Genomic DNA, 20,579 nt, shown 5'->3' with positions numbered 1-20,579 from the left:
ATGTACACAGCGTCAGGAGTCCAGCAGGATCCTGCTGATGATAGAGTACTGGGCCATGTCCAGACATCTGGGTAAAATTACACGGATAGCAATGTGAACTGAGCAGAAACAAAGATCAAAGCCTACATCCATGTGCAAGGCCAACCAGCAGGGCCAACCAAGCAAGGGATCCTAGGAAGGTTAGCTGTTTGGTCTAGATCTGCTCTGCTATCTTTAGGACCCGACCCAGTTCCTGCTACTGTTTCCTCCTTCAATCACTTATTTCTCCCTCAACCTTTATGTGTGCCATTAGGAGAAAGGGTACTTCCCATGCCCATACTCGGAGGAGCCAACGGGTCTCTCCCCAGTATCTGACTCTCCCAGGAAAGTGCAGTAGAAGATTGGCACTAGCACCAGTGAGCTTTTTCTTGAGTCTCCTTTCTCAGTCCTAATTCTGAGGCGGGAAGACTGCTGTTCTTGTCATGCTGGATTGGAATACAGAAGGAAAATTTCCCCTAGGAAAAGGTATTTGATGAACCAGCAATATACTGTTCCATGTATGTTCCGAATTATTCAAGAGCCCTCAAGCTAGGCTGAGAATCTAATTATCAATTCACACTATAATGACTTAGGTGGAAATATGTTCAACTTGGGATTGAACTGTTCCAAAGGTGGGTAAACACTCAAGACTTAAAAAATATAGCCAATATCTTACTAATGGATGCTCAATTCTAATATCTTAAGCTTTATCTTTTATTAAAGCATCTTCAAAAATAGATTTTTAAAATAATCAGTCATGGCTAACTATGGAAAAACAACTGCCCTCTCCACCCCCCCAAATAGGGACCCCACTTTTACACTTGAGGAAAATTCTAGAATCACAAATACAATTCCAATCAGCATTTTTTTTTAAAATAGACTCTTTAGTATTAAGTTATCCCCTGGATAGCCTGGGACACCTGTCCTAACTCTCACCATACTCTACTTCTGGGCCTTAATCCCATCTCTGGCTTTTAACCTAAAATGCTCCACTCTTGTTGGATTAAAGAATCATCTGGGCACATTTCAAAAACAGGATTCCTGGCCCAATTCAGTAATGAATCAGAGCCTCAAGGGAGTTCTGGAGAGACACATTATTAAGTACTGCCTATTCCTGGTAACACCATCATCCGATCTCGTGGTTCTTAGTTAGCCTGGTTCTTATTGGGATCAAGTGCAGGGTTTGCCAAAACACAGAGAGGTAGAACCTAGCCCCAGAATACCAACTCCGTAGATGTAGGATGGATCCTAAGAATTCCCATTTCTAAGAAAATCCCAAGTAATGATGAAGTGCGGCAGGGACCACCCTTCCCAAAACAACCTACTGAAGGGCGAAGACAGCCTAGCTGGTAAAGTGCCTGCCTAGCAGCACGGGCACCTCTAGTGCCAATATAAAAAGCCAGGCATGACAAATGAACGTGTAATCTCAGCGCTGGTGAGGAGAGAACAGGTTGGACCCCCGAGGCCAGCCAACCTAGCTTCTTAACCAGCTAACCCAATGAGACAGCTGCCTCAAAAAACTGTGGATGACACCGAGGTACACGTCTGGTCTTCACGCACATGCAGTATACACAAGCCCTTCTTCCTCAACCATACCAAGCCCTACTTATTAGCCGGGTTGGTTGTCACTGCAGTTTAGTTGATGGCTAATTTTTATTTTTCCTGCCCCCTCCTAAACATTATTAGATTAGAATTTACTAGACTTCCTTTCAATTCATATCCTTGCTACTTCTTAGCTGCCATTCATTCATAGTTTCTTCTTACATAAAGGATCAGTAAAAGGAAACACTATGGAGAAATTTTGGCAATGTCCTCAACACACAGCAGGCTAGCATGAAACATTCTTTGTACTCTCAAGTGTGTCTTTGGCACAATCCGATTGTCCTGTGAATGACAGTGAATTTTGCTGGAGTCTAGAAGCTTTACAAAGCTCACCGCACACACTTCCTCTGGGTATAAGAAAAAGCAAGCCACAATGGCTGACCACGTCTTTCCTCAGAAAAGAAGCTACGCAGAGCTACATTCTGAACCTTCTCAGTGGGAATATACTTCAACTTCCGCACTCACCTTTTGTGAGGAAAACAAAAATAGAAAGGGATAGATCAGGGTTAGCTCTCTGAGAGAACTTTACTATACTGTTTGCTTCTTTTCTGTGACCCAAAAATCAAGTGAACTACTACTTCCACATGCAGGGTGGCCCCGGACATCATGTAGCTCCCTCACCAGGGCTGACAACATCTCCAGTGTGTGGTGAACACCCAGAACACAGAACACACAAAATCCTGTCTGAGCATTAGATCCCCATAGGTGGGAACAATCGTGATCTCACTGAGATGGAAATGCCATGTTGCCACTTAAAGACTGATGGTTCAAAAAAGAAATGGAGTTCTTACTTTCTGCGAAACATCTCTGCAAATATGCAGCCGACACTCCAGAGATCCACGGGCGTGGCGTAGCTGGACTGGAGCAAGACTTCTGGGGCTCGGTACCACAGTGTAACAACCTGTAACAGCGAAGGGATCCGAGCATGAATGAGGAAGCTAGCTGTCGGATTACATGCCAACCCTGCGTGGCTCACGGACAAGATTCAGGTCATTATACATCATGGTAACAGCATGGCAAAGACAAAAGTGCATAGGCCGTGCTCACAGGCCAGGAAATTGCGTCACCCCGCACCCTGGGCTTCCATTTCAGACTGTCTTCAATGGGACGAGGAATGGCAAATAACACAAGTTTCAGAAAGTAAGTAAAAAATAAAACAAAGCCAAAACTCTTATCGCAAAACTCCCCCACTTGAGACTTCAAAATAACACATGGAAAACAACAACGGCTCAATTCCCAAGTCACTGTTGTTAGAAAACGAAGAGACTCCAGTGGTTGCTGGAGGATGACCCTGAAGTGCACAGAGCATCCCAGGCCAAGTCAAAACTGGTCGTATTACAGCACCATGGGGAATCCAAACAAACTTCCCTACTGCTCTTTCAGCAAGCAAAACCGAGGAAAACCCAAGTATGTGCACCCAAGATAGAGAAGTCACTTCAAGGATGGAGCTGCGATCCCAAGAGTCCATTCAACAGGAAACGAGAGAAGCACAGCTGGAATGCTCAGAACACCAGGTTAAGGCCTCAGGTTTGCCTGTGTCTAGGGGTCAAATGCTTCTCTGCTCTGGAGAGGAAAGGCAGGCACTCAACAGATGTCTAAGATGAGGATGTCCTCTTTACTGTTAGATACTCCATCAATATCTCTCACACACTTTAATACACATTTTACATAATTCAGATCCCCTTATCCTCATTGTTTTGTCTGTGTTACTATCTAGATTGCCTGATATACTGGCTTCATGGGCTTTGATCTTGTGTTAGCTGGTGTGTGCAAGTCGCTAAAAATGTCTCCCATCGTTTCCTTCTCTCCTTGTACGTAAGTTTACTCAGCTTTCAATGAATGTGAGTTGCTTTACCCACAGAACATGGCAGTGCTGTCTGAAGCTATCAAGTCTAGTTCATAAGGTAGTTTTCAGCCTGGGCTCTTTCAAGGGTTTGCTCTTGAGACGCTTCCTCTCGGGACCCAGCAGTGATTCTGTGAAAAGTTCACAGAGATGCTTTGACAATCAGTCGCTGCTAGGTTCTCAGCTGAGACCTATGTGAGCCATCCATATTGGACAACTGAGACCAGTTTGTCCCCCAGATGACTAAAGACTACTGAGGTGAGTCCAGTCAGCTTACAAGAGTATGAGCAATAACAAAATGGTGTTGCTTTAACTCTTGGGGGTGAGCATACAGCAACACTGACAGTTCTCTAACCTCTTCATCCCATAGGCTTTGCCTCGAATTCACCCACTTGGCTGATAGCTAATGGAGGAGACTGTATGACAGTCATAACAGACATGGTGGCGCACCTGGGAGGCTGAGGCAGGGGAATCATGAGTTTTAAAACTAGCCTAGGCTACACAGTTGAGACCCTATCTTAAAATAATAACAAAAACATGGAAGAATTATGATAATTTAATAGCAATAAAAACAAAATACAAACTGAAGGAAGACCAACTGTCTTGGTTGTCACCTGGCTTTAATATGTTTCTTTTATGGCATCTTCATGGTGCCTTGACATCCTTGATACTCTAATCAAATGTTAGACTGCATCATTGTTTTCAACCTTGACAGTGAATGGAGCCATCTGTAGAACTTTGAGAGAAATGAAGGTGTCCAGACATTCTGCTACCTCACCGATTGAGGGCTCTTATCTCAACATCGAGGAAATGCTTAGTGGGGTTTGAACACCAGCAGTCCAACTAACGCCTACAGCTCTTGCTGGCACACATCTGTTCTCTCTGCTTTCTCAGGTCCAGAAGCTTTTCCTCTCCCCTCTCCACGTGTGGGAGTTCTGTTTGTCCCACAAGGCCCAATCTCATGCCACCAGCACCCTATATTCACTGCTGCCTCCAACAGAGCTCTGTGTCTTTGCAATTGTGTAAATTAAATTTCTTCTTGGTGAATGGGTCGCTCGTGCTTCACCCTCTTCACGAGTTGGTTTGATTAGGATCAAAGATTTCCCTATAAACTCTTCCTTCTAATTTTACAATGTATTGTCTTAAATCTGCACACAGTATTTCTCACTGTCCTTGCCTTCATTGCTTGTTGGCTGAACTATTTTGTGTGTACATCCCTTATATTTTCTCTTTTGACATCTATCAGGTCTGCCAAGAGTCTAGTCATATTATTTTAATGGCTGAGTTACTTTATTTATTACCAGAGACTGTAATCTGTCCAATTCCTATTTCGTTGGCTTTAATTTTATTTTCTTTATGACCACACCTGCTCGCTGCTGTTGTTCTGTGGGCCGTGAAAGAGCATTCTGCATTAAGTACAACCTTTACCAATAAGACTGTATGTCTGTAAATGCTTGCACTTTTCCGTAACTGTCCAGTTCTAAAGGAGGTCTGAGCCTTGTCACTGCCCCCTCTAGTCTCTCCCCCTAAACTTTCTAAACGTTTATATTTCATAAACATTTGGCCTTACATTTTGGGCAAATATTATCTACGGTGATACAATATTAGTAAAGGAATGAGAATTCAGATGATACACATAGACTAATATACAAGTCCTACTTAATTCAGTTGTAAAATGTAAATAAAACAACACATTCGTTCAGCAATAAAATAAGGTAAAACAGAAATTAAAAATATAAAGGCTGTACAATGAAAAATAATACATATTGCTGTTGAAGAACATAAAACAAACAAATGCATGACAAATCACAACAATGTGGAAACACTGTGTGATAAAGGTAATATTAATATGAAAAATAAGAAAACACAATGATGTTGGGGAGAAAACCAACTCTTGGCCCAAAGAAATAAACCAGAAGGTGACCGAGACAAAAACACCAAATTAAGTCCAGAAAGAGACTGACTTACAGGGTTTGACATACCCACAGGGGAGTTGGGTAGGATTTAGCATCATACTGCTTAAGGGGCTTTTATTAATCAAAAAGAAAATAATACAGCTGAAAAGCAGCAAGCAAAGTCAATCTATAAGAAATACAAACCACCAAAGATGGGGGGGAGTAGTGCGTGTGTGTGTGTGAGGGGGGGGGAGAAATGAGATAGCTCAAGGAAATCGTACTGGGGTGGGATGGGGATGATTTGTAGAAATTAGCAGAACAATATATTGAAAGCTTTAAACTGCAAATGGTCACAACTCTTCGAAAAGATAGTAAGGCAACATTTATAAAATGAACAGTACACGTTCCCGATCCAGCATTCTCGGAAATATTTATATTACTAACAAACAGCCATTCCTAAGGATGTTTATGCCAGAGTAATGACTGCTAGGAGAGCATTATTTATCTTTCAAAAAAGAATGGGATTGTTTTCATCTCGTAATCCTGCTCACACAGAAAAGATATCCATGAACAGTGCTGAGAGACTAATTCTGAGTTCTGTTGCAACAGGTTCTGGTTTTTGTTAAAATGTTATGGTGTGGATATAGTGTGCCTAGAAAGAGTGTCTGTATGGCAGGGGCATCAAGCTTGAGTGGGTGTCTGTCACAGAGCCTGGGTAGCCACACACAGACGAGCATGCGCACAGGGAGCTGAGTGGGAGGCAGTGTGGTTAGCAAGCAAGCTGCCCTTCAGAGCTCAGAACTGGGAATTCCAGATGGTTGAGGAGCCTGGCCTCAAACATTCAACTGAGAAGGGCTGGGATTCCGGGCAAAGGTAATCTGATGATCTGTATCCTCCTGGAAATCTCACGGAGAACCTTTACTTCCAAACACCCACGAACCAACAGGTAAAGGCAGGCTGAAATTAAACCACTAGTGGACATGGTTTTGAATTTATTTTGAAACATTTAATTGTGAGGTATTTTTTTAGGTAAGTCTGTGAACTCTAGAAATGCAGCTGCCATTGGTGTAAAATTATTTCCTTGCACCATGACTTGAGAGAAAGATTGCTGACATCCGCATAATGAACGCAGGGACGTAAGAGCTAGACTCAACTGGAAAGAGTTCAAACTCTTCGACTTCCCTCAAGCGGAGGTTTGCTTAGTCTCTGTACAAATCATCACCAAGCAGAAGTTAGAGGAATTAGATTACCTTCACACCCTACTTGAACATATTTATCTAAAGATGCATTGATTTGGGTTGTATTTTTGTGGAAGAGAAATTGAGTTCTTAAGATTAACCCTTCTACTTAATTCTCAAGTAGACTAATAGTCCCAAGAGTCCCAGCACCTACAGTTAAACGCAGCAAAGCATCACTTTTTATAATAGATTTTCTAAAAAGTCATCCTCTGGTTTATGTAGCATTCTCTTCCTCTCTAGCATCAACATCTTATTTTATATGACTATTCTATACTGTCTAACTCAGAACCCTTCTATTTTCATATTAAGTTGCTATGATTTTAAAACCTGAAATTCTGCACAATTTAAAATATTTTATTGCCAACAAATCTAGTTTAAGTCTTTGAGAATGGAGTAAACACATTTTTCTGGCAGCAAATACAAATTTGTTTTTATTAGGAATTATTTTATTTCTGTCTGTGGAAAATTCTGATGGAAAACTACCTCATGTACAACCAGTTTAAGTCTGTACAAGCAGAAAAGCATTAATTACTAATTCAAAAGCATTATAAAGAGTGAAATGTACCAAAAAAAACGTTTTGTGATTTTACTACATGAAATAAAGACAATTCCCAAACATACCATTAAATTTTAGTTCTCTACAGTCAATAGTTCTAAATATCCTTAAAAGCCAATGTACAGTGCTGAGTCTTAATCTGAACGCACTGTCATGGGAAGCAATGATCTCAATGAGTAAGAATCAAAGCTGAGAAATCTGTGACAAAGGTTGCTACCAAAGGTAACACTGCAGTTTTCCAGCAAGCAAAAGTAACAATAGGAACTACTGGCAGAGTCTGGCTGGGGCTGGCTGGACCAAAGCAAACACCGTGTTTATTATAATCATTACATGTATTAACAGCCTCTTAGAGGTGCAGAGTGGATTTGGTAGTGGGGCGGGGGCTGACGGGAAGTTCAAGGATATTTACATAAGTCAATATATCTGTTTAAAGGGCTTTGATCTCTATTCACATTTTTTGAACCAGTTCAGTAACACTGTAAGACAAAGTAGAGCCAAGGCCAGTGTGTCAGAGTCAACTGCTCCCATTCAATATTCTACCTAACAGTCACTTCACCTTCACCTGTGGCAATGGCAATGGGCTTCATGCTGGGTGGCCACAGTTGGTAGAGAGGCCCTGGTGAATGACTGGTTGGAGACCTTCCCTTTGACTGTTTGGATGATCTCTGCCCTGGAGGTGGTCCTATCTATCTGCCATATGCCTTAGTTCCTTATTGGGTTTGGCCACGGGAAGTCTTGGTAGGAGTTCAGACCTGGAGCATGGAGTGCCGGTGGTTTTTTTTCTCACCTCTGTTTTGACATATCCGTTACCAACTGGAAGACTGTTCTTCAGCACCATGGCTACCTGGATGCTGTGGGGTCCACGGTTCCCATTAGATATGATGACTTCCGACCAACTGGCCTTTGCTTGTGTGGGATCCTCTAGATCTGAAACTCTGCAGGTCTGAATTCTACAGGGCACCAAAGGTTCTCTGCCCAAGTCTTTATTTATATAAGTTCCCAATTTTATTATTTGTGTTTAAGTATAGGTTGCCCAAGGTTTCGTTCCAAAGAGCAAGCCTTATACCTAGATCAAAGAAAACTTCAGGTAAGTTCGTCATGCACTCTCTCTCTAAAAAAAACACCACGTTAGCAAGGGACATTATGGCCTCCACAAAATACACAGTAAAATGATTTGGCAGAAGAGCAACTGCAGGTAAGAGGCGCTGCAGGGTGTTATGTATGGAATACCAGGCTCAGAGTTCCTCCTGCTTTCTCCTCCTTCAGTGACTGCTCTTTTAGGAGGTCTTACTCTCAACAAGGAGAGCCTCAAATCCATGCTGTACCAGGACTCTGCAGAGGACCACACCTATGGTGATAAATGTATCCTGGACATCACCATTTATTCCCTCCAAAAAAACTTCAAATTCAATGTGCCCGCACCGCCTTTCATCTTGTACTTGTTCCTCTACTTTTATCCTTTCTTTTCACAAGAAAAATTACTCCCTATCACGGTGTGCCGGGCAATTTTACATCAATCTGAAGCAAGCTAGAGGCATCTGAGGAGGAAACACAAACGAGAAGATACCTCACAAGATCACGCTCTAGTCTGGCCTGTAGGACATCTTCTGAATTGGTCATGGGGGGCTGCCAACCCACTTGGGTGGTGACAGCCCTGGGTAGGGGTCTTGGATTCTGTAAGAAATTCTGTAAGGCTGAACAAACCAGTAAGCACCACCTCTTCATGGCGTCTGCATCAGCTCCTGTCTCCAGGTTCCTGCCCTCACTGCCTTTGGAGATGAACTGTCATATGGAACTGTCTTCCCCAAGTTGCTTTTAGCCATGGTGTTTTATTGCAGCAACAGTAACCTAATCCCAAACTAAAACACCAGGTTCTCTGATGAACTCCATGATCAACTTACCCAGAAACTTTGAGGTTCTTCAAATGTGCATCTTGTTTCATGCCTTTCAGCCTTTAGATAATGCTTAGATGTCCCTCTACAGGGTCCAACTCTCAACTGCATTCTTAATTGTTGTGAACCCCACCTTGCCTAGTCTATCCCCTAACATAAGGGATCCCAGCTCTTACCATACTGTATCTGTTTCACTGTATCTTTATAGCTTAACAAACCTGAATCAGCACCTTGAGAGTAGAGAGCCAGGTAGACTGGTTCAAACCCAGCACTATGCAGTGTAATACACACAGCAGATATAAAGTGCATGTCTGTCCTAACGAGTGCTTGAGTAGCAGAGAACAGAATGGAAGGTTTCAGTATTAGGAAAGAGAAGCCAGGAAAGCCACGGGGTGTGGAGCTGGGCTGTGTCCTCATACCCAGGCTGAGAGTCCAGCAACACTATATTTAATCATCAGATGGCTTTTTAATAAAGTACCAGGGTCACTTTATTCTTGTAAATTAAGTTCTAAAATGCCTGACAGGCTCAAGCTATTCTTCAAGCTGTATTGTTTAAATTTCATCTTGAACTTGTGAAACTTAAAACAGTCACAACTTGCTAAGTGTCTATTATATTTCAAGCAACAAATTCATCCTCTTTGCAAACATATGATATAGCATAGCTTTGATTTTGACAATAAACTATCACCACTGGATTGCTCTCTGCCTTCACCATAGAAAACAAGCAAATATTTGTAGGTATTCCTTCAACCTTTCCAGATAAGTAGAAATGAAAATTAATCCGAACTCAGAATATGGCAGGCTGCAGAGTTCATCACTTGCTCTGAAAAGTTGTTTTAACTCTTAAGGAAATCTGTATGCTTTGGGAGACCAAATAATTATGCAGGCTTCAAAGAGAAATAAAAAGCATGATTTATTTTGTTATGGAAACAAATGCCTATGCCGTCAGGGCCTACTGACCCCCATGCACTGTGCTCATCTTTACACAGGCTGTATACGAAACCCCTCATGAGTTCCAGCAAGCTCTGTGACCAGTGGGATTGAGGAGGGAAACGCAGCACAGTTTGCAGACAAAGCCCAGGTACACATTCTCCAACATCCTTCAACTCCATGGTCATCGCCTTCCTTACATGGGAAGGAGCTGGAGATCCTTGACTGAAGGAGCCACCAAGTTCATTGCACAGCACTTGATCCCATCGGTCTCCCATCTCCTGCATGCCAGAGAAGTGTACACAGAAAGAGAAAACCGGGCCTGGACGTTCCAATTAACCTGAGTTGCCAGAAACAGACTCACGCAGAGACAGCTCTAAGTATTTTGTGTCAAATGTCAAAGGAAAGAAATAAAGGAAACATACTTTTGAAGATTAGGATGTCCCGTGCTGTTCATCTGACTTTATTAAAACTGCAAATGAAAGCATAGGACAAAACAGAGAAGAACAAAGACTGCAGCGCGAGGAATCCGAGACAGGGAGACCGAGACTGCAGCGCGAGGAATCCCAGACAGACAGGAAGAACTGTTGAACATCAGGATGGACCTACTGTGGGAGTTTATGACCTTTTCTCTGAGGCTTAGGTTGTTTTTGTTTTTTTTTAAATCTTATCTGAGGTAAAGACAGAGCTAGGGAAAGGGGGAAGGAAAGCCTATGTGAAACATGGCGGACGTATAAAGTTTGGCGTTGGACATATCTTCAGTTTAAGGTTGTGGGCAAGCAGCACTGACCACTTCCAGCCACAGGTAAGAGCAGGTAGACAGAGGAAGTCCATGACAAGGAGCTGGTTGAGTGGCAGGGTCAGGTCTGAAGCAGGTCTTGGATCTCCACTCAGGTGAATTCTTGCTGTGCAATGGTTGACTTCATAGTTCATTCCCGTGGGGGAGGACCGATGGCTTCTGGGAACTGAACTCGGGCCTCGCACACGTATAAGCACTGCACCACTAAGTTCTAGTCTCAGACCTACTTTGATTTTTTTCCCTTGAGGCAAGATCTTGAGTATATAGCCCTGGCTAGCCTAGAACTTTCTACATAGACCAGGCTAGCCTGGAACTTGAGGTGATCCTCCTGCCCTGTCTCCAGAGTGCTGGGATCACTGGCATGCACCACCATGTCTGGCTCAGATGTTTTCTTTCAGGCCTTTTATTGAGTTATCACTTTAAAACAATGCTTTTTTTTTTTTTTTTTTTTTTTTTTTTAAAATATCAACATTTCTAGAGCAATGTAGGTTACAAGCTGACTAGAAGATGTTCTCCTATGGTAATGGTGTCTGAGAGGTTCTCACTGATTGGTCACCAGTTGGGACATCAGTGCTATGGCTGGATCCTGGATAGAGGGGAGGGAAGGACTGCTTACCCACAATGCTCTGTGCTATGCCCTGCGCAAGGTCAGAAGGCTGGAATGGTGGGCATGCTTCTGTTGGTCCTTTGCTGCATCACTGTCCTTCCTCCCAACCTTGTTCTCCTTTTCCATTCTTCTACCTCTGCAAATAAAGTTGCTAACCAGTTCCTCCAGTCAGGACCGTCCTCAAACTCACTCCTCACCCATTTACAGACCTGACAACATGGGGCTGTAGAAACAGGCAAAGGAAAATTCAGCTTGGGAGCCTGGCTAGCACTGCCTACTAGTTTATAATGTAATTTTTGGCCTAACCCCGCCCCTATTAACCAAATCTTTAGGCTTAATGACTTTCCAGAACATAGTATAACTTCATGGATATCATGGTAACAGTGTGAATTTACTATCTGATTTGAAAGCTGCTTAAAACAAACACTTATCTTCTGTGAGCACAGAGGAAGAAAGGATCACAGAGAAGAAATGCATTGATAGATAATTAGAACACATGAATCCATACTGCTGGTGGGCCGCAACGCTTCTCTCGAACCTGTCTCAGTTTCTAGGAAGAACCACACAAATACCAACGCCTTCACACACTGTTTCTAGGTACATCCGCTCCCGGGAGAGAGACATGTGTGAACATGAAAGGCAGTGGTAGGTTTCTCACCTAGACGGGGAGCTGAGCCACTCTGTGCTTAGGGCACTGTGGTTGCTGCATGCAAACACTGCAGGAAAGGAAAAGTACCCGTCCATGCTCATGCTAAGCTTGGCTTTGACCTCAGTGCCAATTCAAAGAAAAGGCTTTCGCATTTACAAACATTTCAAAGAACGCTGCTCTTTCTAGAAACCTGCGGCAGGTAGTTTCTTTATCCTTACAGCAGGTGGTTGAAGACGTGTTTACTGTGGTGTCTAAGGAAACGTGAAGAATACAGAGGACTGTTTATCCTCCAGGGGATGAAACATTGTCTTAAACGATCACTGTGGATACTTGATACACAGGGGACACTCATAAGTGGCAGAAGTAGAAGTAGGGTCTAGTGACACCCTAAGAGTCTTCTGGAACATTCTGAAAGAAGTAGCAGTTCCCTGCTCTATACTCTCTGATATGCGGTGTGACCACAAGAATCTATTCCACCTGTTACCCCACAGAATCAAATGCTCTAATGACATTACTTACTTTCATATCCCCAATACTTAGGTTTTGCTTTCTGTTACTCCAACACACTGTCTGAGATAATCAAGTTATAAGAGAAGAGGTTTATTTGGCTCACAGTTTTGACGAGTCTAGACCATGACAGGCAGGCCCTACTCCTTTGGGTCAGAGCAGACACCCATGCAGCAGGGAACTGCTCATGTGAGGAAACGGGCAAGAGCTAGAAGGGGGATGAGGTCCCACAATCATTCCCGGGACCAGGCCTCCAATAACCTCAACACCTGCCTTTGAAAGTTCCACAGCTTTCCAGTAACCCCACCCTGGGGACCAACCAGTCCTTAACACTTGGCCTCTAGAGCAGCAGTTCTCAGCCTTCCTGATGCTACAACCCTTAAACACAGTTCCTCATGTCATGGTGATCCCAACAATAAAATTATGTCCACCGCCACTTCATAACTGCAATTTCACTACTGTTATGAATGGTAATGTAGACACCTGACATGCAGAATATCTAGTATGCAACCCCTGGGAAACCCCAAAGGGATTGAGAAGCACAGGTATTGTTTTTGTTAATCCCAGTACTTGGGAGGCAAAGGCCGACAATCTCTTTGTGTTCGAGGCCAGCCTGGTCTTTATACAACTTTGAGGACAGTCAGGGCTACTTAGAAAGACTCTGTCTCAAATTTTCTTGGTTTTTTTTTTTTTTATTTACATGCTTAGTGACACCATCTAGACACTGTACTAAGTTTTAATACATGATATTGGTGATATTCTCAGGAACCTGCCACTTGAAGTAAGAACTTTGATCAATAGAACATTAATGAGTACCCAAGAAAATCTGTGACTCATTAAAACAAAAACATAATCCCAGAAGACACTTAAAAACTTGAAGGGTCATTTAGACTATGGGGAACTGCAGCTAAAGGCTAGCGAGCAACCACAGATGTCTGTGTGATACCATTAAGAATGATGGTCATGTTCTTTTATTTTCAGAATTAAATGTTGCTGCTTAAACAGGAATGTGTATTGAGTGACAAAGTTCTTATAGGTAAACATTCAAATCTACTATAAAATATGCTCCCAGACTCCATTCCACAAAGATCAAGACTGTGTATGTTTGCCCCTAACACACAGACACAAAAGAGCAGTGACAAACGGAGCGACGTGGGCTGCTTTCCTAACACTGCGCGCTCTAACATGTGGGTCCATCGAGGCGAATCATCTGTTCCTGGCTTCAGACATTATGAAAGGGAGAAGTATCACATGAAATAACTGGAATTCCATAACATTTCATAGAGACCGAATAATATTGACTTTCTACAACAGTTTAAGCAGTTCAGGTGGAAGAAACTCAAACCACACATCTCTCTGGGAATTTCAATCTCCTCTAATGAAACTGGATCAATGACCGAAGAGCAGACTGCAGACTCCCGAAGCAGACAGATATGGGGACATCCTGCCCAAATCCCCTCGGTTCCTTTTCCCCAAACATCTATGGTCTGGAGACTATGACAACTCTATTTAAATTACACACACGGTCTCACCCCTTTGCTGGTGACCAAGGGACTCTGATTTTTAAAAGGAGGACATAAGAAGCAAGGCTCAAGGCGGTAGGCACTTTCTCATTGTCAGCTTTTATGTCTGAGGGTCCTGGATAGAGCCAGAGGACAAAAAGATACAGGCTTTATTGCTAGTTCCTAACAAATGGCGGGTAACAGCTCCTGTGGACACATTCTTTGCACCTGAGGAAGTCCGACTGCCAGTAGCAGCACAGCTGCACGCTAAGCTCCACTTTACAGGCATGCACGTTCCCGTTCTGCAGCGCAGGATTCCTCTGCTTCCTAAAGGGTTCTGGGCTCGCTGCAGAAGCGTCATGCCAGCTTCGGAGTCCATGAAAGAGCAGAAGCTGGAGCCTATGAGCTTGGAGCATGGAGCACGAAGTTCTGTGCTGTGGGATGCAGCGGCCAAGAGCCAATGTTTACAATTTCCTGGGTGGGGATGGCAGGCTTCAAAAGCCTTTGCACTTGCAGGCAGTAACCTTCGACCTTCGCCTGCTTTCAAAGCAGCTCTCAGCTTAACCCCCTGCATTCTGTGCGCACTGGAGTCTCACAGAGGAAACACCTTTCTTTGAAGGCCACCTCACAGAAACACTGGGTTCTGATTTCAGCTGGGGTGCCCCAGAAACACTAGACTAGAAAGAAAACACATATTCTCTCTGCCATTAGACCCACGGGCATGTCGGGCCCCTGAATCTGGATTTCGAAGTGTGCTGTATTCTACAAAAGTGACAGTTCCCAGCTTTGGGCAATGAACTCAAGCTTACAAACCATGGGACTGGGAAATATGAGTGCATTTCGTCTCCAGGAGAGAAGGAAGCATCCAATTTATGAAGAAATGCCCTTTTCCCTGCTAGTCAATGGGAAGCCTGGCTACAGCCTGGGCTTCCTATGGGATCTAACTAGAGGAATGGTGCTTAAACTTAAAGAGAGACGGGCTGACCTGTTAACTTAGCGTTAGAGACAGGATGAACTGTTAACTTAGAGTTAGATATGGGATGAACTGTTAACTTAGAGTTAGAGACAGGCTAAACTGTTAACTCAGAGTTAGAGACAGGATGAACTGTTGTTAACTTGGACTTAGAGACGGGCTGAACTGTTAACTTAGAGTTAGATATGGGCTGAACTGTTAACTTAGAGTTAGAGACGGGCTGAACTGTTAACTCACAGTTAGAGACAGGCTGAACTGTTAACTCACAGTTAGAGACCGGCTGACCTGTTAACTCACAGTTAGAGACGGGCTGAACTGTTAACTTAGAAAGGAGCCGGAGAGAGGATGCCAGCCATGGAGAAGTTTTCCAGTAAAGCAAAGCTGAACACACCTGGCTTACTGCTGTTGCTATTTCAGTGGCATGAACTTTTATTCCTAATGCTAAGAAGCAAAGATCCCATGAGAACAACACACATTTATGTTTTCTTAGTCTCAAATACATTATTCAAAAGAAGCTTAATGATAATAATATGAAGACAAGATAACAGGGATAATATTTCAGGCCTCAAAATGTTTTCTGGGTGTAAGATTTACTTTGGGGGAAAAAGGCTGATCTGACGTCAGGGATTCATTCCTATTAAAACACAGACTTTGTTTTGGCTGAGGAGTTCTGTGAATTCAAATAAGTTTGAAACCTACACATTGATCAACAACACCTTTAGTGAGGAACAAAAAGGAAAACTCAGTAGAAAATGTAGCTGGAATGTACAAGCCGTCAACAGAGCCCTGTGGGAACTGTTCAAACCCTAGGAAAAGAAGGGGGAGGGAGAGGGAGGGATGGAGGGAGAGAGGGAGGGGGAGGGGAGAGGGAAAGAGAGGGAGGGGGGAGGGAGAGGGAAAGAGAGGGGGAGAGGGAGGGGGGGAGAGGGAGGGGGAGGGGAGAGGGAAAGAGAGGGAGGGGGAGGGGAGAGGGAAAGAGAGGGGGAGAGGGAGGGGGGGAGAGGGAGGGGGAGGGGAGAGGGAAAGAGAGGGGGAGAGGGAGGGGGAGAGAGGGAGGGGGAGGGGAGAGGGAAAGAGAGGGGGAGAGGGAGGGGGAGAGAGAGGGAGAGAGAGGGATGGGGGGAGAGAGGGAGGGGGAGAGGGAGGGGAGGGAGAGGGAAGGAGAGGGGGAGAGGGAGGGGGAGAGAGGGAGAGGAAGAGAGGGAAAGAGAGGGGGAGGGGGAGAGGAGGAGAAGAGGAGAGGAGGAGAGGAGGAAGGGGGAGAGGGCGAAAGGGAGTTTTTCTCTTCCCTGACCAGCACTTGTCCCATCATAAACCACCTGTATCCTATAGCTGGCTCCATCTCGCGCGCTGTTTGAGAGGTACTGTTCTGCAGGTTTCCTGGGTCATAAGTGCTTCTGAGGGGCGACTAGGGCTGGAAAGATGGCTCTAGGGATCTAAAGGCGCTAGACACTAAGCCCAATGACCTGAATTTGAGCCATGGGATCCACAAGGTAGAAGGGGAGGACGGACTCCCGAAGGTTGTTCTCTGATCATATGCTCATCACGCAATGTCCTCCCAATAAACAAATTAACAAGATGAATATTAAAACCGTAGTTTCTCAAGGGATGTTTAACAGTACTAAGAATAAGAACCATGTCTCCAGCTATCATTACAGACCATTTAACCTTTTCTTGCTATCTGCAATAGAATTTCAATGATGATTAACTAAACATATTCAGTGCTAATGCAAATGGACTAGAATGTGCCGAGAAGCCCAAAGACACCCCAAGCTTCACAGGAGAGAAGACAATGTACTACAGCCGAAGTGTGCCATGGCTTGCCTGTTGTTATCTCAGGAAGAACTGGGCATGTTTCACGCAACTTAAACAACAGGCCATTATGAGACAGGTTTGAGTGCTCTGTCCAGATTCTCCCACGTTCAGAGCACACTAGTGACGAGAACAAAGTCCAAGCTACACACGGGAGGCAGAGCTCAAGCTCCCGTCACAGCCACTGGTGACCGAGCACCCAAACAACCTGTACCACCGCCACCTGGAGCTCCGGGGAAACCTATGCCATTTCTCTCACTTACGACAAATATAACAATCACTCCTGTTAGAGTGAAGGCCCCAGGCCCACCAACCTTTAAAGAAAGATCTGTGGTTCTGGTGGGACTCTGCCCCATGTTTCTAAATCAAAACAATCATCACAAAGCTGGTGCTCGCAATCCCGACACCTGGGAGGCTGAGGCACGAGGTTGACAGCAGCTGCAGGCCAGCCTGGCCTGCACAAGGGAGATCTTGTTTTCAACATGAAATCGAATCCCAAAGGGGCTGGTAGCATGGTCTCTATCACAGGTGCCCATGGCACACGCTAGTTAGGGAAATGTTCGTATGTACAGGCCAAGAAAGCACATTACAGTCGCTCTCACACTGTCCTCACCTCCACCCGAAGCTCTTAAGACACTGTTTCTTGTTTGTCCGCATAAATGAATTCTGCCTTAAAAAACTGTTGTGAAATCAAAGAAGATAAATATCGCCACTTTTAAACAACTCCTCAGTTTACAGTGCGTGAAGCCACTTCTAAATAACAACAATTGTCTGTGAACTTTAATTATTGCCATAGAATAAATGATTAGGATAATAGACTATAGAAGAATTAGAATAATAAACCCAGTTGGAACTGAGTTTCGCCACATAGTAAAGTTAGAACTGTACAAACGAAGACAAATATGCACAGTTAAAAAGAATGTTACAGGGGCCGTCTCAGCGAACAAAGCCAGCTCAGTCTGGTGCTTCCCCTTCACTGCCACATCCGCACATCGTTAGCTGGAAAATTCCTGATATATGCTGTAATTTCTGTGCCCCCCCCCCCAGTACACTGGGGGCTTTAATGTCCAGATGCCATTTTCCCTCTTATCTGTCCCTGTTTGGGGCTCTGCCAGCCACGGTCAAAGAAAAAAAATACAGTACGCTCCCTGGCAAGTGGTATAGCCTTGCAGGAAATACCAAATAAAAACTTGATTATGTATTGTTTGACCATTTTGTTTGCCTGTAGGCCACCCCATCGTCGGTGTAATTCAGACGAGCATATTCCATCTGATGGTCTATGAGCGGCCATTGTTCGTGGAGTCTGTCACACACAATCCCTGGCTTCAGCCTGTGGCGCTCGAAGTGAAAGGAGCAGATTTGTGGCAGCTTTCCAGCCTGCATTTCTTTTAATTAGTCAACTTGTGGCCCAGTGTTATAATAGATAAGTAACCTCTTAATATTCATGTCATCAATTAATTTTTTTTCTTATTCAGTTGTAAGCATTTGCATACGGTGGGAGAAAATGTTTTTTCCTACATGGGTTATGGTTTATGAAATACATATGCTACTATTTTAAAGAATGCAAGAGACTATCCCTCAGTGATTCTTCACAAGGACAATTCCGGAAATCACAGGATACCTACACCTATTTTTGAAGCATTCTAGTTTGCATTTAAATAGCAACTGATTTTTTTTTTTTTTTTTTGCTATACATATGTGAGATGAGTTATTTTCTTGCCAGCTTCAACATGGCCGGGAAACTCGCTCCGTCTGAACTGGTGCAGTGAGCGGTGCAGAGTGAGCGCTTCCAGTCTTCTGGAGCCCATGGCAGCAAAACAGTTCTCAGAGTTCGAGGAAGTCCGACTGCCCCAGACCTTGATTAAACAACTAATGTCATTAGTTCTTAGAGCATACAATTAAAAGGCATGCTAATTAAAAAGATAAATTGATTTTTGTAAAAATTAGTACTGGTCATTCAGATCAGGAATAAGAGCGCCATTCAGAACTCAGCCCTAGTTCTTTCAAACAGATGTGATTCTCAATCAACTCAGTGGTTCTCTGCAAAGGTGGCAAGGACGTTTACAGATGCTCTGTGTCCTCACAGACACACCTGTACAATATTCTCAAAATCGCTGCTCAGATAGTTGAAAAGTCTACAATGGCAACTTCAACCATTCATTTATATAATACGGTTAGTCTATGTAAGACACGTATCAGATCCCAGTTGTGAGGATGATGGGTGATATCATATCTGCTCCCAAAAGCGCAGTTAGCAATGGAGGCAGACACATAACAACTACCTGAAGATTCTCGATACCACGTAGAGGTTTACCGTTTAGTAGCCTGCATTCAAATCCTGGCTCCTTTTTGTAATGGGACGGAACGAATTAACTACTCTATGTCTCTGTTTTCTGATCTGAAAATGAAAAGCCATTAAAATTCTCTTATAGAATAAGTCAGATGATTTGTTGTAAGTGACATAAGCTGTTTGCAGACATCTGGTCCTGCATATTTCTGCTACTAGAAATATTACAAAAGTCTTCCCAACGTGTAAGGATGTAGAATTGGCCACACTGCACTGCGAGCTGTGACTGTCAAGGCAGTAGTTAGAAAAGAAACGTGAAGGTCGTGAAATTGAATGGCCCAGGCCACAAAGGTCCCCGGGGACAAGGTGATGTAGCTGGAGTTTGTCTGGATCAGAGATACTGAGGCTTTTATGCAGGGAACACACGCTTAATTTATATGGTCTGCGTTTTTATCCCACTAAATATAGAGGATAGAACTGAAGATAGTCCTAGAGGCAGGGAGCTCAACCAAAACACTGGACTGACCCAGAAAAGCTGAGAAGACCTAAGGAAACTGTGGGGTGGTGAGTAAAGGGGGTAAGTACCCAGGATGCACCCCGTGCTTCTGTCTCGACAGAGAGTCAGGCAGGCCTCCAGCTTACGATGAAGGGAGGCTGGGCATCCTCCTGCAGGACGCTGCTAGTCCTGAGAGCACAAGAGAGAAGCTACGCCAGCCAGAGAAGAGCATTCGGGAAACCAGAGTGAACAGGCAGTGGGGAGGAAAAGCAGGCAGCAGGACGCCACAGGAACCGTGCTGGCTGTTCATCAGAATGTAAAAGAACAGGCAGACACCAGAACATGCTACACAAGATGAAGGCTGCAAGAATGGAATCTCGGGGCTAACGGCATTCTGGGTGAAAAATGTTTCTCCTAGAGTAGTGCCATGTCTTTCCCACCTGCCCTCTGCTCCCAAACTTGGGATGTCCTACAGGCATATTTGGAAGATATGGGATGCAGCAACGACAGGAAACAGTAAAATTTAGAGGGACTCAGAGCAGGCACCTAGGTAGTGAGTTAGAGAATCCCTACGCAGACAGGCACGTGAGCATGAGTGCATATATATACAGATCAATTTGTAAGTATACGGGGTAGAAATGGAAGGCGTTCTACACAAAGCTTTATGGCGTTGGTATAAATATGAGCTGATACCATGAATGTCACAGATACTCCATTTGTAAAGCGTAAAGCAGACAAACTTTAAAATCAGCTGGCACCGGCTTAGGCAATCCTGTGTCGCTTTTTGGAGTTTATATCCTACTTACCATCTATCTAAGAAGTTTTGAAGTATTTTTATAGTGAATAGGAAGACAGCACAATCAGAAATATTTGCACTAATAAGTGTGATACGGAAACATGCCACTTCACATGTGTGTTTGTATTTGTGCTGCAGTTTGGTGTGTATGTGTGTGCGTGGTCCTTGAAGACTGAT

General features: G+C 43.9%; 1 protein-coding gene across 1 annotated transcript in view; it reads right to left on the bottom strand.

The window, feature by feature from the left end:
* The window catches only part of Cdk6 (cyclin dependent kinase 6), a 177,186-nt gene that overhangs the window by 44,392 nt on the left and 112,215 nt on the right, over positions 1-20,579 (bottom strand). Inside the window, exon 4 of the mRNA XM_057771599.1 lies at positions 2,412-2,521. Coding sequence (XP_057627582.1) covers positions 2,412-2,521 — 110 coding nt within the window. The remainder of the gene's footprint in view (positions 1-2,411; positions 2,522-20,579) is intronic.

Source organism: Chionomys nivalis, chromosome 1 (assembly GCF_950005125.1).
Source record: "Chionomys nivalis chromosome 1, mChiNiv1.1, whole genome shotgun sequence".
NCBI lineage: Eukaryota > Metazoa > Chordata > Mammalia > Rodentia > Cricetidae > Chionomys > Chionomys nivalis.
Note: the sequence above shows the minus strand (reverse complement) of the source record. Positions and strands in the feature narration are given on the sequence as shown.